At 39.5% G+C, this 26,669-nt stretch overlaps 1 protein-coding gene across 1 annotated transcript in view; it reads right to left on the bottom strand.

Moving 5' to 3' along the window:
- WDR70 (WD repeat domain 70) overlaps nt 1–26,669 on the bottom strand; it is a 282,711-nt gene that overhangs the window by 14,384 nt on the left and 241,658 nt on the right. The window contains 4 exon segments of the mRNA XM_049767710.1: nt 16,851–17,013; nt 20,105–20,221; nt 22,084–22,163; nt 24,672–24,772. Coding sequence (XP_049623667.1) covers nt 16,851–17,013; nt 20,105–20,221; nt 22,084–22,163; nt 24,672–24,772 — 461 coding nt within the window.

Here is a 26,669-nt window from a genome sequence, read left to right as displayed (position 1 = left end):
TGAGCCAAAAATAAAACAAAAATACAAACCTTAATTTTGGGGCCGGTGAGGTGGCACTAGAGATAAGGTGCCTGCCTTACAAGCGTTAGCCAAGGAAAGACCGCAGTTCGATCCCCCAGCGTTCCATATGGTCCATCGAAGCCAGGGGCAATTTTTGAGCATTTAGCCAGGAGTAACCCCTGAGCATCAAATGGGTGTGGCCCCAAAAACAAAAACAAAAAAAAAAAAAGAAAAAGAAAGAAAAAAGAAAAAACAGAAAAAAACAAAAAGAAACCCAGTAATACCAACCATCATATTTCTTGTTCAATTGGGAAAATTATATAATCTCTTCCACAGAGATATAGTAAAGAAACGAAATAAAAGCCAGCACCTATTTAAGAGTCATCTAGTCTATATTGTGTTTTCCTTATAGATTGCTAGTCCCTAAGAAAGCTGTATGGCTTTACTCTCTTCATATAAGTCAAAGATCACTGTAGAGAGATTCTTCCTAATCATCAAATCTAAAATAGTACCTTTTCCTCCTTGCTGGTTACTCAATACCCATCACTATTTTATTTTTTTCACACACTTTTAGCCTGTATTTTAATAACTGGCTGTGTGCACATGGAAAAAATAAATTGGACAAACCTTTCTTTTCTATCTTTCTTTTTTTTTTTTTAAAAAAACCTTCACCAGTGCAACATTCCCATCAACAATGTCCCAAATGTCCCTCTTCCCCACTCTAGGTCTGTGCTCTAGAAGGCTTTCTACTTCCCTCATTCATTCACATTTTGTTATGATGTTTCAGTGTAATTATTTCTCTAACTGCACTCATCACTCTTTGTGGTGAGCTTCATATAGTGAGCTGAACCTTCCAGCCCTCCTATCTTTTGTCCCTGAGAATTATCGCAAAAATGTCTTTTCTTTTTCTTAAAACTCATAAATGAGTGAGATTATTCTGCATCTATTTCTCTGCCTCTGACATAATTCACTCAGCATAATAGATTCCATATACATTCATGTATAGGAAAAATTCATGACTTCATATCTCCTAACAGCTGCATAATATTCCATTATATATATGTACCACAGTTTCTTTAGCCATTCATCTATTGAGGAGCATCTAGGCTGTTTCCAGAGTCTGGCTATCGTAAACAGTGCTTCAATGAATATAGGTGTGAGGAAAGAATTTTTGTACTGTATTTTTGTGTTCCTAGGGTCTATCCATAGGAGTGGTATAGCTGAACTATATGGGAGTTTGATTTCCAGCTTTTGGAGGAATCTCCATATCGCTTTCCATAGAGGTTGGACTAGACGACATTCCCACCAGCAGTGAATAAGAGTTCCTTTCTCTCCACATCCCCACCAGCACTGCTTGTTCTCATTCTTTGTGATGTGTGCCAATCTCTGTGGTGTGAGATGGTATCTCATAGTTGTTTTGATTTGCATCTCCCTGATGTTTAGTGATGTGGAGCATTTTTTCATATGTCTTTTAGCCATTGGTATTTCTTTTTTGTCAAAGTGTCTGTTCATTTCTTCTCCCCATTTTTTGATGGGGTTAGATGTTTTTTTTTTCCTTGTAAAGTTCTGTCAGTGCCTTGTATATTTTGAATATTAACCCCTTATCTGATGGTTATTGGGTGAATAGTTTTTCCCACAGCGTGGGTGGCTCTTCTGTTCTGGGCACTATTTCCTTTGAGGTGCTAAAGCTTCTCAGCTTAACATAGTCCCATCTGTTTATTTCTGCTTCCACTTGTTTAGAGTGCTGTTTCCTCCTTAAGTCTCAATGTCATGGAGAGTTTTAACAACGTGTTGGTCTATATACCTTATGGTTTCAGGTCTGATATCAAATTCTTTATTCCATTTGGATTTTACCTTCAAACATGGTGTTAGCTGGGGGTCTTAGTTCGCTTTTTTGCAAGTGGCTAACCAGTGTGTCAACACCACTTATTAAAGAGGCTTTCCTTACTCCGTTTAGGATTTCTTGCTCCTTTATCAAAACTTATGTGACTGTATGTCTGAGGAACATTCTCCGAGTACTCAAGCCTATTCCATTGATTTGAGTGAGGGTCTGTCTTTATTCCAATATCATGCTGTTTTGATAACTATTGCTTTGTAATATAAAGTTTGGGAAAGTAATGCCTCCCATATTCCTTTTCCTAAGGAGTGCTTTAGTTATTCATGGGTGTTTATTGTTCCAAATAAATTTCTGAAGTGTTTGATCCACTTCTTTAAAGAATGTCATGGGTATCTTTAAAGGGATCATATTAAATCTGTACAATGCTTTGGGGAGTATTGCCATTTTAATAATGTTGATCCTGCCAATCCAAGAGCAGGGCATGTGTTTCCATTTCTGTGTGTCTTCTCTTATTTCTTGGAACAGGGTTTTATAGTTTTCTTTATATAGGTCCTTCACATCTTTAGTCAAGTTGACTCCAAGGTATCTGAATTTGTGTGGCCCTAATGTGAATGGGGTTATTTTCTTAATGTCCATTTCTTCCCTATCATTATTGATGTATAAGAAGGCCATTGAATTCTGTATGTTAATTTTGTAACCTGCCACATTACTATATGCATCTATTGTTTCTAGAAGCTTTTTGGTAGTCTTTAGGGTTTTCTAAGTAGATTATCATGTCATCTGCAAATAGTGAGAGCTTGACTTCTTCCTTTCCTATCTGGATGTCCTTGATCTTTCTTGCCTAATCGCTATAGCAAGTACTTCCAGTACTATGTTGAATAGGAGTGGTGAGAAAGGTACCTTGCCTTGTACCAAAATTTAGAGGAAAGGCTTTTTTTAGTTTTTCTCCATTGAGGATATTTACCATTGGCTTGTGGTAACTGGCCTTAACTATATTAAGAAAGGTTCCTTTTATTCCCATCTTGTTGAGTTTTTTTTAATCAAGAATGGGTGTTGGACCTTATCAAATGCTTTTCTAAGTCTATTGATATAATCATGTGATTTTTATTTTTCTTGTTGTTGATGCTGTGTATTATGTTGATGGATTTATGTATGTTAAACCATCCTTGCATTCGTGGGATGAAACCTACTAGATCATAGTGAATGATCTTGATGAGGCATTGAATTCTATTTGCCAGAATTTTATTGAGGATCTTTGCATCTGTATTCATCAGGGATATTGGTCTGCAATTTTCTTTTTTGGCAGCATCTCTGTCTGGTTTTGGTATCAAGGTGATATTGAAAATGTTTGGAAATGTTCCCGTTTTCTCAATTTCATGAAAGAACCTGGCCAGGATTGGTAGTAGTTCCTCTTGAAAGGTTTGAAAGAATTCATTAGTGACTCCATCTAAGCCTGGGCTTTTTTTTGGGGGGAAGACATTTGATTAGCATTTTAATTTCCTTAATAGTGATGGGAGTGTTTAGATATACTACATCCTCCTTATTCAATTGTGGAAGATTATGAGTCCAAGAATTTATCCATTTCTTTCAGGTTCTCATGTTTCATGGCATAAAGTTTCTCGAAGTAATCTCTGCAATATTTGTAGTGATCTCCCTGATTTCATTTCTAATATGGATTATCAGGTTTCTCTTTCTTTCTTATTTTTTTTTTTTTGTTTTTGGGCCACACCCGGCAGTGCTCAGGGGTTACTCCTGGCTGTCTGCTCAGAAATAGCTCCTGGCAGGCACGGGGACCATATGGAACACCGGGATTCAAACCAACCACCTTTGGTCCTGGATTGGCTGCTTGCAAGGCAAACACCGCTGTGCTATCTCTCCGGGCCCAGGTTTCTCTTTCATTGTGAGTTTTGCCAGTGGTCTATCAATCTTGTTTATTTTTTCAAAAAACCAACTTCTACTTCCATTGATGATTCGAATTGTATTTTAGTTTTTGAGTTCACTGATTTCTGTTCTAAGCTTTGTTATTTCTTTCTGTCTCTCTATTTTTGGTTCCTTTTGTTGATCATTTTCTAATTTTATGAGTTGCATCATTAAGCTGTTCAGGTATGCCCTTCTTCCTTCCTGATGTGTGCTTGCAAAGCTATAAATTTTCCTCTCAGTACCGCTTTTGTTGTGTCCCATAGTTCTGATAGTTTGTGTCTTCATTGTCATTTGTTTACAGAAAAGTTTTGATTTCCTCTTTGATTTCATCTCAGACCCACTGGTTGTTCAGTACTAGGCTGTTTAATTTCCAGTTGTTAAAGTTTTTCTTCTGTGTCCCTTTGTAGTTCACATCTAATTTCAGAACCTTGTGGTCAGTGATGGTAGCCTGAAAAATTTCTATCCTCTTGATTTTATGGAGATATGTTTTATGTACCAGCATGTAGTCTATCCTAGAGAATGACCCATGTACACTGGAGAAGAATGTGTATCCAGGTTTCTAGGGATGGAGTGTCCTATATATATACTATGCCTTTTTTTTCCATTTCTCTTTTCAGGTGTTGTATATTTTTGTTGGGTTTCAGTCTGGTTGACCTATCAAGTGTTGACAGGGCCGTGTTGAGTTCTTCCACAATTATTGTGTTATTATTTATATCTTCTTTCAAATTTGTCAATAATTGTATTAGATATCTTGCTGGCCTCTCATTGGATGTGTATATATTTAGTAGTGCAATTTCTTACTGTTGCACATATCCCTTGATTAGTACATAGTGTCCATCTTTGTCCTTTACAACTTTTCTGAGTCTAAAGTTTGTGTCATCTGATATTAATATGGCCAGCCCAGCTTTTTTAAGTGTGTTGTTTGATTAGATGATTTTTCCTCTAGCCTTTGAGTCTATGTTTGTTCTGACTATTCAGGTGTGTTTCTTGTAGGCAGCAGAAGATTGGATTCATCTTTTTGATCCATTTCACCACTCTGTGTCTCTTAATTGATGAATGTAGTCCATTGACATTGAGGGAAATGATTGTCAAATGATTTAATGCCATCTTTGTTTATAAGATTGGTGTGTCTGTTGGTCTGTCTTGTCTTAAAGTAGACCTTTCTATTTCTCCTTTAAGGCTGGTTTTAGATCTGTAAAGTTTCTGAGTTGTTGCTTATTCATGAAGCTATGTATCCTTCCTTCAAACCTGAATATGAGTTGGGCTGGTACAGTATTTTAGGTGAAGCATCCATTTCATTCAGTCTTGTCACAATATCCTACCACTGTCTACTGACCTTGAGAGTTTCTTGTGACATGTCTGTTGTAAATCTTAAGGATGCTCCTTTGAATGTGATTTCCCTTTTGGATCTTGCTGCTTTCAGTATTCTATCCCTATCTGTGGAATTTGTCATTGTGACTAGGATGTGTCTTGGGGTGTTTTTTGGGGATCTGTTTTAGCTGATACTCTTCGGGCATGCAGGATTTAGTTGCATGCAGTCATTATCTCTGGGAGTTTTTCTGTAATGATGTTCTTGATGGTTGATTCTTCCTTGGGATTCTCCTCCTGTGTTTCTGGGACTCCAATGATTCTTATGTTGCTTCTGTTGAATTTATCGAACATTTCTATTTTCATCTGTTCAAATCTTCGAGTATTTTTTCCATTGTCTGACCTTTTGCTTTGAGGTTCTTTTCCAATCTCTTCTGTTGTATGGAGTTATTATGCCTCTCATCTTCCAGCTCACTGATTCAGTCTTCAGCTGCTGTTATTCTATTGGAGAGGCTTTCTATAGAGTTTTTTATTAACTCTAAGGCATTTTTTAGTCCCATTATTTCAGTTTGGAGTTTTCTGATCTCCATATTTGTGTTCTGTTCAGATCGATCTATGCTTCCTTTCAGTTCTATGAACATCTTCCATATTTCTATTCTAAACTCCCCATCTGAGAGGTGAATTAGGTGGTTGGCATTTCTTGGGTCATCAGAGATGCCATCCTCATTCTCTAGGCATGCTGTTGTCGTGTGTTGTTTCCTCATTGCCCCACTTGAAATGTGATTATTACTCTGTGTTGTGATGGGGTTCATGTTGTGATGGGGTTGTATTTTAAAAGAAGTGCGCTGCTGCAGAGCAAAGCAGAGTGGCCACACTTTTATTTTTTTCCCTTGTGCTCTTCTTTGATTGACACTGGGATCAGAAAGTAGCTCCAGGTGTTGCTTTTAAAAGAGTCTCTGTAGGGCCGGGAAGGTGGCGCTAGAGATAAGGTGTCTGCCTTGTAAGCGCTACCAAGGAACGGACCGCGGTTCGATCCCCCGGCGTCCCATATGGTCCCCACAAGCCAGGGGCGATTTCTGAACACATAGCCAGGAGTAACCCCTGAGCGTCAAACGGGTGTGGCCCAAAAACCAAAAAAAAAAAAAAAAGAGTCTCTGTAATCCAAGTCAGGTAGGAGTTAACCACCGCTGTTGTGGTTAACCCATCACTATTTTAATTCTCCTTTTAGCACTTTTTTTTTTTTTTACTGTCTCTCTATTTTGAAACATAAGCATCATAAAATCTTTTTAACTCTACAACCTCAGCAAAGTACCTAACACAGAATGGGTTTTCAGTAAATCTTTGTTGAATGAACAGGTAAAATGGTAAAAGATGGCTTCTTCCTTATATCTTTTTTTCCTTTGGTTTTATTTTTGGGTCACATCTGGCAGTGCTCAGGGGTTCCTCCTGGCTCTGCACTCAGAAACCGCTCCTGGCAGGCTTGGAGAATCATATGAGATGTCAGGAATTGAACCACCATTGGTCCTGTGTTGGCTGCAAGGCAAATGCCTTATGCTGTGCTATCACTTCGGCCCCTTCTTCTTAATATCTTATATATACATGTTCTCAAAAATATGCATGTCATTATGACAAAATATGAACAATATAAACAAAATATAAATATGAAATTGCTGATTCTTAATTTGTTTGACTTACAAAAGGCATAGATATGGGAAATTAAATAGTTTTAACTTAACATAGTCATTCTTCTTAAATGCAAAGTGAAAAAAGAACACTTATTATAATTGACATGGTTTGATTTTGTTTGGCAAGACAAAAGAAAATACGAGAGAGAAAAGATTTAAGGGCTGGAGTGATAGTATAGTGAATAGGACATTTGCCTTGCATGTAGCCAACACAGATTTGATCCCCAGCACCCCATATGGTTCCACAAGTACCACAAGGAGTAAAAACTGAGTACAGAGAGTGCCAGGAATAATTCCTGAGTATCACCAGGTTTGGCCCATAAAAAACAACAACAAAAGAGGATAGATATAGGGCCTGGAGAGATAGCACAGCGGCGTTTGCCTTGCAAGCCTATCCAGGACCAAAGGTGGTTGGTTCAAATCCCGGTGTCCCATATGGTCCTCCTGCCAGGAGCTATTTCTGAGCAGACAGCCAGGAGTAATCCCTGAGCACCGCCGGGTGTGACCCAAAAACCAAAAACCAAAAACCAAAAAAAAAAAAAAACAAAAAAAAAGAGGATAGATATAAATTGGAATAGGTATAAATTACTAGTACCTGATAGAGATTTATGCCTAAATAATCCAAGTAAAATGACTAAAAATATTTGAATTAGGAAGATTAATAAGTGAATATCTATGAAACAAATATTCTGATATTAATATATGTACCAGATATTATTTCCAATAGAAAGAAGTTATACAATTCAGCAGAAAAGCTCTAACTAAAAATAGCTCAAAAAGAGAAAATACTAGAAACTTGGAAAGAAATGGCAAAATCTAGAGAAGACAATTTTAAATGACTTCATTTAATTGCCAAGGGAAAAAGAAACATGGTAAAATAAAAAGCAGACCTTATTCTTTTTAAAAATTCATATAATAAGATTTTATCTAAATTAATATATACATGCAACTCAATTAAAACAAAAACAGCATCAAGCATTATATAGGTGGGTGGGGAGGTTACAAGATAACTACAATGATGGAACCTACAAGAATAGATACAAAATTTCTGCTAAGGCAAAAATGAGACCAAGAAAACCCTATAGTAAATAAACTGATAGTAGAATGGCCCAACAAACAAAACAGAGAGCCCTAAATTAATAAAATTTATATATAAATAAGTGAGTTTAATAAAGATGTCACTTCAATACAATGAGATTGTTACTTCAATTCAAATGGTTAAAAAAATTAGAAAAAATTAAATCAGAGATCAACTAATGAAGACTGAAAATGGTCACTTCATCCCAATCCAAATTTCTAATGTAAATCTGTGAGTTACCTACTTTATAAAAAATACACACACATTTTTTAAGTATGATTATGAGTTTCTTAATGAGGATGAAATCTTGAATTATCTTGGGGAATCCCTAAATTATAGCATAAATACCCAAATAACAAAGAAAACTAGAGCAAAGTAGAAAGCAATGCAAAAGCTTAGGGCCAAAGTGATAAGTGAGCAGGCAAGGCATTTGTCTGGCATGTGCAGGCCCATGTTTGAACCTGGCACTCCATATGATTCCCCAAGCCCTACCAGGAGTGATCCCAGAGCTCAGAGCCAGGAGTAAGCCCTGAACATCACAAGGTAAGCCTCCAAATCCAAACATAAAATAAATAAGGAAGCAATACAAAGAGTAATCAAAGATTTAAACTAGCAATCCTAAGAAGCTTCAACATGAAATAAAATTTCCCCTTAGGCCTCCATTGGGATTACAGGCCAAAACAACGTTTTGATTTCAGAATTTTTCAAGGCAGAAATGAGAGGATTGATTTCTGTCTTAAAACCACCAAGTTTATAGTAATTTGTCTCAGTGGTCACATGAAAAGAAAATAATAGGTATATATTTACCTCAATCCTTTCTTGAACATAACTCCAAAGATTCTAAAAATGAAACTATAAAAATATTAAATAGAAATATGAAAGAGAAAAATAGTCTTGGATAGTCTTTCCACCTAGCAAAACCTAATACAGAATAATTTTCTAGGGGGATAGAGATATAGTACAGAGGGTAGGGTGACAACCTTGCATGCAACTGACCCAGGAACAATCTTTGACACCTACATGAACTTCTGATCCCCACAGGAGCAATCCCTGAGCTCAGAGCCGGGAGTAAATCCAGACCACTGGTAAAGTCCAAAAGTGGGGGTAGGGTTGGGGTTGGTTATAGGGTGGGGGAGGGTTGGTTAGGAAAGCAAAGAAAATAATTCTAAACATGTTAAAGTAATTATTTTAATATTGGAAAAGTACCACATAAAATATAAAATTAAAATAATTAGAAGTAAATACAAATTTTAAAAATGAAGATATATTTTCAATACAAAGGGTTAAATGCCTTTTTATAAGACCTCTTACAAACCAAATTAAAGGGCTAGTAAAGCAATAGATATAAGGTCAAAGGCTATAAACAGAACTTTTTTTTTTTTACAGACGGCGGTTCGATCCCCCAGCGTTCCATATGGTCCCCCAAGTTGGGAGCGATTTCTTTTTTTTTTTTTCCTTTTTTTTTATATTTTATTTAAACACCTTGATTACATACAATGATTGTGTTTGGGTTTCAGTCATGTAAAGAACACCACCCATCACCAGTGCAACATTCCCATCACCAATGTCCCAAATCTCCCTCCTCCCCACCCGTATAAACAGAACTTTCACAATGAAAAAACTTTTTTTCTTTTTTTGTTTTGTTTGTTTGTTTGTTTTATTTTGGGACCACACCTGGTCCCAGGGGTTACTCCTGGCTGGGGGGTTGGGGGGCTTGATCATATGGGAGGCAGTAGATTGAACCCAGGTCCCTCCAGAGTCAGCCTTTCACAGGCTTGCGCTTGTGCTATTGCTCTGGGCCCCCACAAAGAAAACACTTTTAACATAACAAACGATAATCAACATTTATGAAGATTTAAATGGAATGGACTACAAGCTTTTATCTATCAGATAAGTAAAGATAAAATTAATATAATCTCTCTGAGGGCTGAGGGGAAAGAGGTACTGAAACATTATTGGCTCAAGTTCTTTATAGTTGAAAATTTGACATCTATAGAAATTTTAAAATGAAAATATCTGACTAGTTCATTGTATTCTTATATTTCTAGAAGGTGTGTACATATGGACAAATATGTGTTCAGAGATATTAACTTCAGTACTGCTTATCATAGAAAAGAGTACAGTGATGTAAAAGTCTTTCACTACAGTATTATATTAGAAAAAGATTACCTTGCTTTTGTATAGTAAATATTATGGCAGTATGAAGACCTAAATATGAGTAGATTAATTTGATTCATTTCCCAAAGTAAAAAATAAACAATAATAAACACCAGCTTTAAAAAGTGTCATATACCTATGTTTTTAAATGATAAATATAACTGCACATAGATTTGCTAATTTACATTGAACTCTATTGGAGGAAATTCATGGTAGTGAATATCTGTGAGCATTAAAATGGAAGGAAGTGGGGTTTAAAGGGAGGTTTCTGAATATTCACTGTCTACCATTTAACATTGCTGCATTTTTCCCCCACCAGGAAAAATGATCAAATAAGTTATTTATAATATCAGACATAATAATTATATACTAAGTTGAAGTTTATCCTTTATAAAAATCAAAGTTGTTAGAACAATAGCCTACAGGTTCTAAGTTATTACAGGTTCCTGGCTTAGGTTCTAACAATGATTTGCATTTCAGTCAGTACTAAAAGTTGTCTTTGCAGTATTTTCATCCTTTTTAGTAACGTTTGATAATTTTCTTTTAATATATATTGCCAATATTACTCTATCAGTGGTCCTCAAACTATGGCCCGTGGGCCACATATTGTATTTGTATCTGTTTTGTTTCTTCATTGCAAAATAAGATATATGCAGTGTGCATAAGAATTTGTTCATAAGTTTTGTTTTTACTATAGTCAGACCCTCCAATGGTCTGAGGGACAGTGAACTGGCCCCCTGTTTAAAAAGTTTGAGGACCCCTGCATATCATCAAATGGTATTATTTCAATATTTGTGGAGGCATCTAAATGATTGACTTTTTTTCTTTTTCTTTTTTTTTTTTCTGTCAGAGGGTTTTGGATACATTGCTAAAACCTTTGAAAACTAGAAGCATCTGTCCTTGCTTCCACCAGGAACACAGGCACTGGAGTACAGATATTTCAGGGTTGCTTTGTGGAACTGAGTCAGTGACCCTCCTGAAATCTCTTTGCTTGACATTTCAGTCTTAGCTAGTTTCAATATAGTTTCCAATCCATGACTTGCTTTTTCTGGGAAAGTTTCCTAACAAATCACCTAAAAACATACATTTTTTATTGAGTCTACATTTAAGGAAACCAACCTAAGGAAATGTGTATTTTTTTATGAAAAGCAGTTCCTAATCATTAGCAGAGATATCAGAGTAATATGTAAGTTGGGTTGGTTTACAAAGAACTTTATCCAGCATGTTAATGTTTTGAAAAGTCATCAATATTCAATTTTCTCAAATTTGATGAGAAAATTTTAGAAATTTATGAAGTGTAGCATTATTACTAATTACGAACCAGTAGGGACATCTAGGGAGCTGGGGGAGATAGTACAACAGGTAGGGCACTCCATAAGATCCCTTGAGACCTGCCTTTAGCATAGCTGGGTATGACAAAAATAAAAAATACAACACTAGAAACATCCGTAGGAGCAAGATTGACTAAACCACAGCAAGTACTGTGCAGCTGTCAATAAAGAATGAGAATGTGCTCTGGAAACTGAGTAATATGATTTCTGGGGGATGGGGCTAAGGGAGGCAAAAGATAAGCTCCCCTAGGCCCAGCTGTGCAAAAGACATTCAGGAAAGACAAATTATAAACTGAAGAGACTGACTCCCCACATTGGGTGAATGGGAAAGGAAAGGAACCCACATACTCTCTCTCTCTCTCTCTCTCTCTCTCTCTCTCTCTCTCTCTCTCTCTCCTCTCTCTCTCTCTCCTCTCTCTCTCTCTCTCTCTCTCTCTCTCTCTCTCTCTCTCTCCTCTCTCTCTCTCTCTCTCTCCTCCACCTCTCTCTCTCTCTCTCTCTCTCTCTCTCTCCTCTCTCTCTCTCTCTCTCTCTCTCTCTCTCTCTCTCTCTCTCTCTCTCTTTCTCTCCTCTCTCTCATCTCTCTCTCTCTCTCATCTCTCTCTCTATCTCTCTCTCTCATCTCTCTCATATAAGTAACCACCTGAATTCAATGAAAGACATACTCTGAGCAATCTTGAGGAAAAGAATTCTTGACAATAGATAGTAAAGCTGAGAAAGACAATAAACAAACAAACAAGTAAATAAACAAATAAATAAATAAAATAAAGATATACACATGCTGTAATCTAGTTAGGAAAAGTGTTTCTCACAGGGGAATGGGCCAGCAATTTTAAAACTACTTCATGTTGCAGACTAGAACTGAACAAGTCAATGCAACAGCAATGAGCCCTGTGTTTCTCATTTTGGAGAAAGAAGGTACAAACTTGGAGAGAGAAAATAGGGAATTGAGCCCTGTGGAGAGAACTGAAATCACAGACAGTAGGGTAGATGAAAATTGCAGGCTTTTTTAATATGTGTGTGTAGGTTAGTATTCAGATAAGTATGTGAGCTGGAAGGACCCAGAAGCATGAGCATATCTATTATCAAACTGTTGCTACATACCAATATCAATACCAATACCTATTAAGAGGAACCAGCACTGAAGAATTAGCTGATTCCAGAGCAGGAAGCAAGAAAAGCACAAATTAGCATGAAGTACCTGTGATGTCAGAAGATAAGAAAGTACTTAAATAAAGAAATTAAGCAAGAATTTGTTAAAAGGAGATTCTACAGGCCAAAGTCAGAAAAAAAATTTTTTTATTCTGTTAGGGTTAATTTCTTTTTTTCTTTTCTTTTTTTTTGGGGGGGGGTGTTGAATAACCAACACAGGATATAGCTACTCAAGTATGTTCAGGAATGATGCCTGATCAAAGAACCGTTTGGGTAGTATCACTATAAGAAAATTTTGTGAAAGGAATAAAAAGTCAGAAAAATTTGAGGAGCATGTTAAATAATGATGACACTAGACTTTAATCCTAGAATCTTTTGGGGGTCATCACACAACCCCCAGCAGCACTTACTGGTTATTCCTGGGCTCTGCATTCAGAAATTATTCCTGGTAGGGGACAATATGGGATGCTAAAACTCAAACTCAGACCAGCCACATACAAAGCAAACAGCTTACCTGTTGAATTATTCCAACCCCCAGAATATCTTTATTTAGACATCTTGATTACAATTATGCTTATGATTAGGTTTCAGTCATGTAAAGAACACCTCCCTTCACCAGTGCAACATTCCCACCACCAATGTTCCAAATCTCCCTCCATCCCACCCCAGCCCCACCTGTACTCTAGACAGGCTTTCCAGTTTCCTCATTCATTCACATGGTTACGGTAGTTCTCAGTGTAGTTATTTCTATAACTGCACTCACCACTCTTTGTGGTGAGCTTCATGAAGTGAGCTGGAAGTCCCAGCCCTCCTCTCATTGTCTCTAAGGATTGTTGTAAAGATGACTTTTATCTTTCTTAAAACCCATAGATGAGTGAGACTATTCTGCATCTATCTCTCTCCCTGACTTATTTCATTCAGCATGATAGATTCCGTGTACATCCATGTATAGGAAAATTTCATGACTTCATCTCTCCTGATGGCTACATAATATTCCATTGTGTATATGTACCACAGTTTCTTTAGCCATTCGTCTGTTGAAGGGCATCTTGTTGTTTCCAGAGCCTGGCTTTTGTGAATAGTGCTGCAATAAATATAGGTGTGAGGAAGGGGTTTTTGTATTGTATTCTTGTGTTCTTAGGGTATATCCCTAGGAGTGGAATAGCTGGGTCAAATGGGAGCTCAATTTCTAGTTTTTGGAGGAATCTCCATATCGTTTTCCATAAAGGTTGAACTAGACGGCATTCCCACCAGCAGTGGATGAGTTCCTTTCTCTCCACATCCCTGCCAGCACCAATTTTCTCATTCTTTGTGATGTGTGCCAATCTCTGTGGGTGAGGTGGTATCTCATCATTGTTTTGATTTGCATCTCCTTGATGATCAGTGGTGAAGAGCATTTTTTTCATGTGCCTTTTGGCCATTTATTTCGTTTTATCAAAGCATCTGTTCATTTCTTCTCCCCATTTTTTTATGGGATTAGATTATTTTTTCTGTAAAGTTCTGTCAGTGCCCTGTATATTTTGGATGTTAGCCCCTTATCTGATGGGTGTTGGGTGAATAGTTTTCTCCCACTCAGTCGGAAGAATGAAGAATCTTAACGTTCATACTGATATATTACAATTACTTGAAAAATAAATGTGTAGAAAGAACAACGATTTTTTTTTCCTTCGGATTTTTGGGTCACACCCAGCGGCATCAGAAGTCACTCTGGCAGGCTCAGGAGACCATATGGGAAGCCGGGATTCAAACTGGGGTCTGTCCTATGTTGGCCACGTGCAAAGCAAACGCCTTACCGCTGTGCTATCGCTCCAGCCCCCAGAAGAATGATTTTTTAAAGCAAAATTTTAAAGCAAAAATTTTTTAAAGAAAATATAAAGTTGATATACCTAGAAGAAAAGGAGTAAAACCACCTACCAAATTTTAAGTTAAGAACTGTTATAGGTAAGGGAGCCAAACAATAGTACAGTGGGCAGGACATTTGCCTTACATGCAACTGACTCAGATTTGATCCCTGGTATCCCATATGGTCCTCCAAGCCTGCCAGAGCCAGATGTGGTCCAAAAACAACAAATGAAAAGCAAAACAAACAAATAAAAAACTGTTGTGGATAAATCTGCCCATGGATTAAAGGACGATAAAATTAAGAGTACAGAATTTTAAGGAGAAACAGAAATTTAAGTCTTAAAACATTACCCTAAAGAAGTTCTAGGTCTATGAGGAAAGGCAGTTAACTTAATTGTAGAAAATATGGCCTTGAGACCTGAGAAACTGTAGAGTGTGTAAAGTTCTTGTCTGAAAATGGCCTACTGGGGTTCAAACTCCAGTATCAGATATGTAGTCCCCAAACCCACCAGCAGTGATCAATAAAAACAGAACCAGGTGTTATTTCTGAGCACCAGAAGTGTGGCCTAATCCCCACAAAAGTTGACTGAAATGATGGCTGGAAAATGGTAATGCTTGCTTCCTTCACAACACAGTTGAATTTCAATCACAAAAAATATCAGGCAAATCCAAACAATTAAAATTCTACAAAATTGTAAACCAACATTTCACTGAAAGTATAAAAAATCAAGGAAGACTGAAAAGTTGGTGATGGCTGAGGAGTTTCAGAAGAAATAGCTAAATGCAACAGGCTCTCGAAACAGAAGGAGATGAGTGGGAAAATGGGTAGTGATCAAGTAAGGCCAGGAGTAAATTCTATCTTGTTTTCAATTACTTTGTTATCCTCCTGGAGGGCATTAATATTCAGAGTAACTGGGTGTGGGATACATGGGAAACACCATGCTGCTTTTGTAACTTTCCTCTGAAATCTAAAATCAGTTTAAAAATAAACATTGAGAACCCCAGCATCCTACAATAGCTCCTATCTTGAGTGGAAATAGAGCTGGCTTAGTGGCCCTACAAAACACTGCATGTTTCACCCATGTTAAGCTGGCTGAGGGAATTTGAGTGGGCAGGCTGCACCCTGCCTGGGGAAGTGTTATTTACATATGCAGTATTACATATAAAAGCCAGAAAACTGGCCCTCCTCAACTAAGATAAAGCACATAGGCAGTGTTTTCTTTGTAGCCTTTTTCTAAATCATGGGTAGAATAGACTTCACATCTTGGCCTTACATTATGCTATAACGATGGTGGAAGTGGACAAATTTAATAATTTATTTATAGCAGAAGTTCCTAAACGTATTTGGTCTTCTGCCCTCCTTTCAGAGAAAAAAAAAAAAAAGAAAAGAAAAATTACTCTGGGAAACCTACATTTTTTAAGCGGAGAAACAGAAGCACCTCCTCCCACTAACACAAGACTTGCCTTGTCCCCATCATTGTAGTTTGCACTCTAGAGATTAATCACCCATTCTGAAAATTACTAATTTTCCATTTTCACTTAGTCTCTTAAAAGTGTTCTATTCCTTGTTTTATCAATTACTTTTATTAATTATAGTAAATGTGGTTACTACAGTGTTAAAGTTTATGATATCAAAAACAAAATGACTATCCCTCACAACCACCAAAGTAACCATGACCTTCTACCATTGTGCCTAGGACTCTTCTAATCTGATCTTCTTCCCCTTCCATCTAGTGGCACTACTGGTAATTGGCTTTGTATTTTAATGCCCAGAGTTTGTCAAACAAGAGAACAGGGGCCAGAGCAGTGGCCCAAGTGGTAGGGTGGTAGGCACCTAGGATTGTGCTAACCTAGGATGGACCTCGGTTCAATCCACTGGTGTCCCATATGGTCCCCCAAGCCAGGAGCGATTCTGAGCCCATAGTCAGGAATAAACCCTGAGTGTCACTGGGTGTGCCCCCCCCCAAAACAAACAAACAAGAGAACAAATATCACTGAACAATGTTTTATTTTGCTTTATGGACCACACCCAGTGGTGCTCAGGGATCACTCGTGACTGTGCTCAGGAGACCATAAGCAGTGATGGCTAACCTTTTTGAGTCCGAGTGCCCAAACTGCCGCACAATGCCCGGTCCTCCCAATGGCAAGTCAGGCCCTTTTGCCAGGTGAGCTGCAAAGCAGACACCGGCACACTCGCCTCCCGCCAAGCCACATATCTTAATTGCGGACCTTCCGCATGCCAGCTGCAAGGCCTTCGCGTGCCACAGCTGGCATACATGCCATAGGTTAGCCATCGCTGCAGGGGTGATAAAGATAAAAACCAGGTCATTTATGTGCAAAGCAAGTACCTAGCCATTGTACTTCTCTGGCTCCTGAACATTGTTGCTAAGTCCTTTAAATATAATGGACTATGAGTTGTCTGGCCTATACTTCACGTTTAATAATAAAACAACAGATGGAGACATAATAAACCTAAAGCAAACACTGCTATGTTTTCTCCAATTCATTAAATGTAATAAATATTGTTATTTTTGCCTTACTTGGAATATGCTGGAGAAACCCAATATGGGTTATCTTGGGCTGCTTTGGCGTGGCGTAAAATGGCTTCTCGGGGATTGCTGTCATCAGTCTTGTCCAAAGCAATGTTCTTTACAATGTATGATGACAGAGTGCCCCCATGAGTTCCAACCCGGCCACCACGACCTGTTTCAAAGAGAGAAAAGATCAAAAATAGAAAAGGCCTTGTATGTTGTACTCAGTGCAAGACTGAATCACTCAGCACTGGCTTCCAAGGAAACCTGCTAAAAGAAAGACAAAGCAGGACCAGAGCTCAAGTTTACTGATTCTGCAGAATCGATAGGAACCTTAGGTTTGAAGAACACACATTTTTAAGAGTAGTTGATTACTATCCTGTGACCTTGCACCAATAATAATAATCCCAACCAAAGTGGAAAAAATCACCAAACTGCAACTTGCACATATGACTGTTAGATAGAAGGAGACATTTCTATTACATCTCAGTTGCTGGCTCCATATAAATAATAACAATGTAGCATGAATTACAATAAATTTGCTTTAAAAATAATCAAATTTGTGAGATGTTGATTTTACAGAGTATTTGGCATCTACCAAGAACGTGTAAGAGGTGAGCATACTGGTTCACATTATTTTATTGTATTATAATTGTCTTTTAGTCAGGAAGATTCATAAGGGCATACATTTGTTACCTGCTAGATCCCCACATAACTAGTCAGGTATCTATGGTTACTTAGGGGGAGAAAGTATGATTTTAGAAAAAAATAACATGAAATGTATCAATATATTAATTTTAAAATCAAAATTTTACACTAAATAAGATAGTGAATAATTGTCAAAGAATCTGTAGGCTAGTAACCATATTCACACTTGGAAGGAAAGGGATCTTTAGGCCAAAGTGCTTGAGTGATCTGTATGGAAGAAATGGAGCCATTTTGGAGAAGCTCATGGAGGTCATTTCAACAACCAGAAGAGTGAAGATACAAAGGTATAGGAAGAGAAATTTCAATTGTTATCTGGGTGTAGGTGTGAACAGTGACTTATCAGATGGTCAGTCTGGGAGAGAAATAAGGTAGAAAGCTCCAAAATGGGCTAGAGTCATACTGCAGCAAATCTTTGGTCTGGCAATGTAAATGGACACTGGGAAGCTCCTGAATATTGAGGGGAAGGCGGGGCAGGATCAACATGAAAGCAAGAGGAATCTGTAATAATAGGATACTGGAGTTGTGTAGGGAGAAGAAAGACTTGAGACCCAGTGTCAAGCTGGAAGGGATTTTCAATAAAGCAGGTAAGTTTTATATTAAACAGATACCTAAGTTTCAGCACCCAAGAACTGGGTGCTGAATGGATATGATATGCACATAGTGATATGCAAAATACCCCTCAGTAACAATAATGCAAACCACAGTGTTCGAAAGAGAAATGGGGGGTGTGTGAAGAGAAAGAAAAAAAATGTCTGGGGGGGGGGGAGAGAGCGACTGGATACATTAGTAGCAGGAAATGTGCTCCTGTGAAGGGATGTGTGTTGGAACATTGTATGACCAAAACTCTATCACAAACAATTTTGTAACTGTTTATCTGATATTGATTCAATTAAAACTTTATTCATAAAAAATAAAAAGAATATTGTTAACATTGTATAGCACCTTTGACTCAGATGCTTGGTAACAGAAAATGAAAACAAACTGAGATGGGTGAACATTTTCAATGCTGAAGGAAGGCCAAAGAGATGTAGGTCCCCAAATGGCAGGTTTAGGAGCTTAGGACAAAGTGAAAACTCCACAGGAGAGAACTGAAAGGGATGCCAGTAATGTCACAGCTGCTTTATAACCTTCAAACATCCCCTCTCTTAAAAACTCCATAAAGATTTTCATTCAAATGTCAATGGTGGCTTGCCTCTCTGCCTTGTGTAAAACCTAAGCCGGTGGATTAGCCAATGTGATAAGTAGGCAGTCAATATTAAGAGTTTTTTTTTTGTTTTTTTTTGTGGTTTTTGGGTCACACCCAGCAGTGCTCAGGGGTTACTCCTGGCTCCATGCTCAGAAATTGCTCCTGACAGGCCATATGGGATGCTGGGATTCAAACCGATGACCTTCTGCATGAAAGGCAAACGCCTTAACTCCATGCTATCTCTCCGGCCCTTATTAAGAGATTTTATTGTTGGTTTGTTTTTAGTTTTGTTTGTTGTTGTTGTTGTTGTTGTTTTTTTAAGTTTTTGGGCCACACCCGGCGGTGCTCAGGGTTATTCCTGGCTGTCTGCTCAGAAATAGCTCCTGGCAGGCACGGGGGACCATATGGGACACCGGGATTCGAACCAACCACCTTTGGTCCTGGATCGGCTGCTTGCAAGGCAAACACCGCTGTGCTATCTCTCCGGGCCCCTTGTTTGTTGTTTTTATTGTTCTTGTTGTTGTTATTTGGGCTATACCTGGAGATGCTCAGCAGTTATTTCTGGCTCTGTACTCAGGAATCACTCCTGGAAGGGTTGGGAGACCATATGGGATACTGGAAATTGAGCCTGGGTTGGCTGCATGCAAAGTAAAAGCCTTACCCACTGTACTATGGCTCCAGCCCCTGTTAAGAGATTTTTAACTAAAGTTTAAAACATTGGGATTCCCGGAACTCCAGAATTCTACAGTGGTCACCTAAAAATGTTTCTTTACAGCACAGCAGCTCTAGTTTTATCTTTCTGTTTTGGGGCCACATCTAGCAGTGCTCAGGGGTTACTACTGGATCTTCACTCAGAAACTTATGGCAGTCTTAGGGGCCCATAAGGAATGCTGGAAATTGAACCCAGGTTGGCCTTGTGAAAGGCAAAACGCCCTACCCACTGTGCTATCGCTCTAGTCCTACTTTTATCATTTTTATACACTAGAATTCCTTGTCAGATTCCTTAAAGCAAAAAGTTCTGGTGCTAAAGAAGAAAATATTTGAAGACCATTTAGTATAAACTCTGAAATTTTTTTTTTTTTTTTTTTTGGTTTTTGGGTCACACCTGGCAGTGCTCAGGTATTATTCCTGGCTCCAGGCTCAGAAATTGCTCCTGGCAGGCACAGGGGACCATATGGGGCGCCGGGATTCGAACCGATGACCTCCTGCATGAAAGGCAAACGCCTTACCTCCATGCTATCTCTCCGGCCCCTAAACTCTGAAATTTTAAAGCAGCATTCAGGCCCAAGAATCTTCCCAATTTTCTGTCAATTCCCCTACACTGTACCTCCCCCATCTCTGGGCAGGTTACCCACTAGATTACAGTTACCTGGGCCTGCTACAGGAGGTTCAGGTTTGTGAGACTTGAGGGGATCCAGTCTGTCCTTCTCCAGCTGTTTCCTTGTACTTCTTTGGCGGGGTTCACGGAACATAGGCAAGGCATGAGCTACAAGAAGTCACATTCGAAAAATTTCATTATAATAATAACCCTTGCATCCAAAAACATAACTAAAGTATGACTAACTAAAAGATGAAATGGAAGTCATAATGACAGCCTTTGTCTAATAATAAAAGACAGTCTTACTGTAACCAATTAGCCATTTTTGTTTGAGACCAGATTCATTGTTCACCTCTCCTGGCAACTTATGGCATTCAGGAAATACTGTCAAATTCTGTCACGGAAACATCAGTGAGGTACTACATTTCTCAAACCATGGGTAGCAGTTAACTTAATTTGGGGCTGTTTGAAAAGAAACACTTCATAAAACAACCTTTTTTTTTTCTTAAAGGACACAAATGTGAATAATGCCAGCTGCTTGCCTGTCAGCCCTGAAGTCTCCTCAGATGCCTCATAAACACTGGAATCACTTCACACGTTTATGAAATGTGACCACCTCTCAGGAGGAGTTGACAACACTGAGTAACCGGAAGGGAGGAGAACTTATCCCACTGAAACTGGGATAAAGGTTGCCTTGAATTCAGGGGGTGTCTGAATCTGCCTGTAAGGGGACCTGAGGAGGGTGGATTGCCAATGGATGTTTACTCAATGTCAGTCAGCATTAAATTCCATATGAAAGAGCATAGGGATTTAAAAGGGAAACTATGATATTCTGGAGATGAAGGGGAAGAGTTATCAGAGGAAGAATTCCGTATCTTTTTTTCTATTCAAAACATATTAGAATAATTTCTTTGGATTCTTACATAAAATTTAAACCTATTTTAAAAGAGAAAATATTTTCCAGAGTGAGGGGAATAAAGGCATAATAGGAATTAAATGGAATTAATATCATGAAGGACAAAACATGCCGAGCATTCCCCCATCTCCCTACCCATCACCACTCAGCCATCACTCCCCAGGAAAACATGACTGCTGTCCATCAGGGGAGTGGAGAAACAGACTTGCTGTGGGGCAATACTACACAACAGTATTTAGAAGGGAGGAAACAGCTTTTCACTTCACATAACTGTAGGAATTGAAGCAGGCCACATGTGATGAAGAGCTAGACTGGCTATGACACCACTTTAACACTTTCAATTTTTAAAAAAAGTGTCATGGGTCTTTATAGGTCATAAGCTCTATGGGACTTGGTCTACTATGCGACCCATCACCAGGGAGAAAATTCAGCAGCCCAGCACCCCATGGTCTTTAGACAGAGACAGTGAGAAAGCCCTTAGAGGCACCTTCTAAAGACAAGTGCCAAGTTTTCTCTTCTAGCTGCTGTCTGTGACAGGCCTGCCACTGTAGCTCAGCGGCACACAAATCCACCAGCTTAACTAACCTGTGGGACAAATCTGGCAGCAAGTGCTTTGGTTAGTAAGATTTCTGCCCATGCTGCAGATAGTTGTGGATCTAAATGCCTCTGGATCAGCCTTTCACATGCTTACAGAAGTCAGAGGGCAGAATTTAGAAGGGGCACTTCACTCTGCTGATCAAGTTAGCTGTTCGACAGCCACTGGCACTCAGTGCTAGAACTAGACAAACACAAGTCTCCTCGTTCCTGTTTATTCATAGAACAGACTGTTATTCTTTAAAAGGCTGCTACGGAGTAATGCATTAGGCTTAAATGCATTAAGCTCTCTTTTGCTCTCCTGCTCTCATTTGGGGTGAAAGTTACAGAGAATAAGATGAATAACAGAAGCTAAGGAAGTTACCTCTTACATAACTGGCCGTCTTAGCCACATGCATGAGCCAGTGTACAATGTATACCTGAACTCCAAGGTTTTTTTTCTATCTCTGGAGCTGGAGATCCACACCACGCTAAGAGCAGAAGAGAACTGTGCACAAGAGACACGGCGCTAACAACTTACGGGTGATGATGTAGTCCTGGGTGAGCGTTTCAGCTTGTTTTGCCTTCCGCTGGGTTTTAACCACGCATAACTTCGCTCCCCTAAAGGGGTAAAAACAAATTATTTTCTTTACTTGGTCTTAAAAACAGATAGTCTATGCTCAAATCATTAGATACTTTCAGGAACACACTGTACACATCATCTTGCCAAGTCCTTGACTTTCTAAGGGGATGGCAACAGATGGAATCCTCTGTGATAAGAGATTAAACTTATGGGAAAGCAAGTCTGCCAGTAAGTGATGACTACTGAATGAAAGGAAGAGAGGTGGGGCTGGAGAGATAGTATAGAGGGTAGTGCACTTGATTGCATTTGGCCAACCTGGGTTTGAATCCTGGCACCCAATATGGCTTCTTAAGCACTGCCAGGAGTGATCCCTGATCATGGAAGTAGAAATAACATCTAAGCACCAGTGTCCCCCCGAAAAAGAAAGAGTGCAGTTGGGGCCAGAGAAATAGCACAGAGGTAGGGTGCTTGCCTTGTATGTGGCTGACCCAGGACCAACCCAAGGTTAATCCCCGGCACCCCATATGGTCCCCCAAGCCTGCCAAGAGCGATTTCTGAGTGCTGCTGGGTGTGACCCAAACACCCTTCTACTAAAAAAGGAAAAGAAAATGATTGAAGCAACAGGAAGCTAATTAGAAAGTAAGCTATAGAGGCTAGAGAGACAATAGAGTAGGTACAGTGATTCTTGCAAACAGCTCATCCAGTCAAACCAGGTTTGATTCCCCATATTCCATAAGGTCCCCTAAGCACTGCCAAGAGTGATTCCTGAGAGCACAGCCAGGAAGAAGTCATGAGCATTGCCAAATGTAGCCCTAAAACAAAACAACAAACAACCCTCTAAAATTACAGAAATAACACATTATACAATTTTAGGATAACAATAAGATTAACAAGCCCTTTATTTTAGAGCTCATAGGGTGAAATTTTAGTTTATATCCCATAGGAAGCATCTTGGGTGGTCTACACTCCAAATGGCATTTGTCCACATCTCAATTATGAGAGTACAAGTGCCTGGAGTGGATCCACGTCAGTTTGGCAGTGTTATCCATGGGCTAGAACCCAAGAATGTGTGGGATCAACCAAAACTGGTCTTCTTTTTTTTTTTTTTCTGTCCTTAGTAATAGTGAGTGATTCTTTTTAGGATGAGCAAATACAAATAAACACATTTCTCCCAGATTCCAAAGACCATAACTTTGAATGCATGCAACCAGGGGAGTTCCATTATTTTCTCAAGTAAAAGGTCTCCTCATTCTAATTAATTTGCATCTTCAATTGCTTCATTAAAAAGACAGTCCTATTAGTTCTGAAATTCTACAATCCATATTTTATTTTGTAGGGAGTGGATTCTGCTATAAGGGAGCATAGTTTGCAGCTACACCACTACTTATAGTCCAAGAAGGACCTAACAGAGATGGATGCCTCATTTTCCAGGATCTCCTCAGCAGGACTCAGGAAGAATGGGGGTCACTTCCGGCAAAGCTCCAACACTTCAAAGCTCAGGCCCTTTAAGCTGCTGCTCAGAGTTCAACTGGGGGCCACCAGGGGTACCCAGAGTGGGGCTCTAAGGATACATTTCCTTCACTCAAAAAATGTGGGTTCTTGGGGCTGCCGAGGTGGTGCTAGAGGTAAGGTGTCTGCCTTGCAAGCGCTAGCTAAAAAAGGACCACGGTTCGATCCCCTGGCGTCCCATATGGTCACCACAAGCCAGGGGCAATTTCTGAGCGCGTAGCCAGGAGTAACCCCTGAGCATCAAATGGGTGTGGCCCGAAAAAAAAAATGTGGGTTCTTAAAATAGGTTTATGGGGGAACCTCATAAATTTAGCACATAAATATCTATTCTAGTTACTTAACTCTTTAGAAAAAGCTAATCAGAGGGTACCTTACCAAAACAAACAAAACAAAAACAAATCCTTTAGAGAGGAGTCAAGGATACCTTTGTGTCCAAGGAAAATGGAAATTAGGGACCAATGGAGATTCTAACAATGTTTTCAGATGCTTGAGCTACAAGGACAACCTTAAGTATGGTTTTTGGGGTGGGCAGAAGGTTAAAGGGGAAAATATCTGTGCTGCCCCCTTGGGCTGGTAGAAAACCACCCCACTAAGCATCTAAACCAATAGCTGTTAAAAGCCCAAACAGAAAAGGAACAAAATGGACTGGCCATTTTATTTCTTGTAAGCAGTGAGTTCCCTGCTTGGCTAATCCCCTACATGCATCACTGCTAATGCCACTGTCCAGGGTGGTATGCGAAAATGCGGAATGGGCAAGATTCCCCACCCCCACTTTTCCACTCAACATTTCAGCTAAAGAAGAACTGCAAATCCCTAGGAAACTTTCACTTTGAATTCGGTCTAGATCAAGGGTGATTTCCAAATCCTCTTTAAAGCACAATTCTAGGAGTCTGAGGCTTTACTCTATGCCAGCTGCATTTTCTAAAAGGGTGGGTCCCCATCAAAGAAGAAAATAAATAAAAGCAGGGGCAAAAAAAGAGCCCTTCTCTCCCCCAGTTGTTGTCATCCATCTAAAAGAGGCTGTGCTTCTACAATACCTCTGACTCTTGTTGGGGTCGTAATAGACCTTAGCCAATCCGTTTCCAGTTCCCACCATAATCTGGTTCAATTTCGGATGCCACAGGCAGCGGACAACACTCTGAAAGGGAAGGCATGATAATCAGCAGAGAGAACAAATGGTCGTGGAAAAGTGGGGTTGGAACCTTGATGCCTTGGTTCGCTCAAATGCCTAGCAGCCTGATGACTTTAGATGGGTAAAACCAGATTCCTGCCACTCTAAGATGACTTCTTGTAAGCCCTAAAGTCATGTTTCTGAAGTCAAGTTATGTGCCTTCAGTTATTAGCTCTGCGAAAATAAAAAAGGCGGTTCCCTCCCAGACACCCATTCTCTCCTTTCCTGACAGCCTGGAAACCACAGTCCAGCTCCCCCAGCTCCACAGCCATGTGAGCTTGGCATCCTGGAATGCCGAACCCACATAATTCAGTTCTGCTTTTACCACTGCAGCCGATTTAGATCTCAGTGCTTCATGCTTTTACACACACAATATGTCCCTCTGGACAGCAGATTGAGGCCAGGTGGTTACTGTTTTTAGTTCCCAAAGATCCAAATCTCATAAAACTTTTTCAGGAACAACACATACTTGCTCGCCTTAAATAATATCTTCCAATTTGTGAGATAAACCAGCAGGACCATAGCAGAAGTAAAACAGAGAGATAGATTACAAAGGCCTGACATTAACCTGAATGAAAAGCTGTGTTTAAGTAAAGGTTCACTGGAAGTTATGATCCTCTGAATTCATTACTGATGAGGAAAATAAGTGGTGCTCTCGGGTCAAAAGAAAACCACGAGTCATCAGTGGTTTCAACAGTGCAGCCTGTTTTTAATTGTTGTCTGCAATAGAGAGCGAGGGGGAAGGGAGAGCATAAACAGAGTCGGCAGGGTGTGGGGAGCTAAAGTTGGTAGGTAGGGGGCTGGACTGATAGCACAGCGGGTAGAGCACTTGCACATAGTCCACCCAGGTTTGATCTTGGGCATCCCATCTGGTCCTTCCAGCCCGCCAGGAGTGATCCCTGAGTGCACAGCCTAGAGTGTACCCTGAGCAGAGCTGGATGTGACCCACAAAAAAACAAAATTAAAATATTTTTACATAAAGAAAACAGAGACACCCTTAATTAGGTTCTGGAGAATTTACTCTGAAAAAGTTGGCAATGATTAGAAATGAGTTCTATGTGCTTTTCTAGAACCCATCACATATCAAACAATGTACAAGGATAAGGAAAAATTGGTACTATTAAATATCTTTCTGTTAAAACAGAAAGCCTGGAATCTTTATAAAAGAAATTCAAGCTCCCTCTTAACTGTCAGGGCCAGAGAGATTGTGCAGAGGTTAAAGCACCTGACTAGCATGTGGCCTACCTGAGTTCAATCCCTGAGTATGGCCAGAAGAGACCCCTGAGCAGTCTGTAGTAAGCCTTGATCATCACTAGGTGTGGTATCAATGCCCTCCAAAGCATGCATATAGCTAAATCACTACAAATCCATCTATGACATTCCAAAGGAGCTAAGGAGACACTTAAATGGGTGTGCAAGGCCTCTCATTCATGTCTGCAAGAGTGGGTTTTAAGATTCCTGCTACTGAAGAGGGATGAAATGCTCTACTAAGAAAGTCAAACTCAGAGTGTCTATGTTTCCATCCCTGCTCTACCCCTCCAATCCCAGGCATCATCAGCAGGGAAAGAAATGGAGAAGGGCAGGTTTGGGATCCAGGAGATATTATAAGGACTAGGGCATATGCCTTGCATGTGCTCCAACAGGTTCAGTCCCCGCACTAGATTGTTGGGTATGCCTGGTCCTCAAACATCACCTGGTGTGAAACTGGACACTCCAAGCACTGCTAAGGTGGCCCTGGTAGTACTAGCACTGAACGGTTAAACAAGCCCTGACACATGACATCCTCAGGTTCTACCATTGAACTATCAACCTGTTTGGCTGAGTATCACTGGGAGTGGCCCACAGGTTCCCTGAGTAGCACCTG

This window comes from Suncus etruscus, chromosome 2 (assembly GCF_024139225.1).
Source record: "Suncus etruscus isolate mSunEtr1 chromosome 2, mSunEtr1.pri.cur, whole genome shotgun sequence".
Taxonomy (NCBI): Eukaryota; Metazoa; Chordata; class Mammalia; order Eulipotyphla; family Soricidae; genus Suncus; species Suncus etruscus.
The sequence above is the reverse complement of the archived record's forward strand: the minus strand, read 5'-3'. Positions and strand labels throughout refer to the sequence as shown.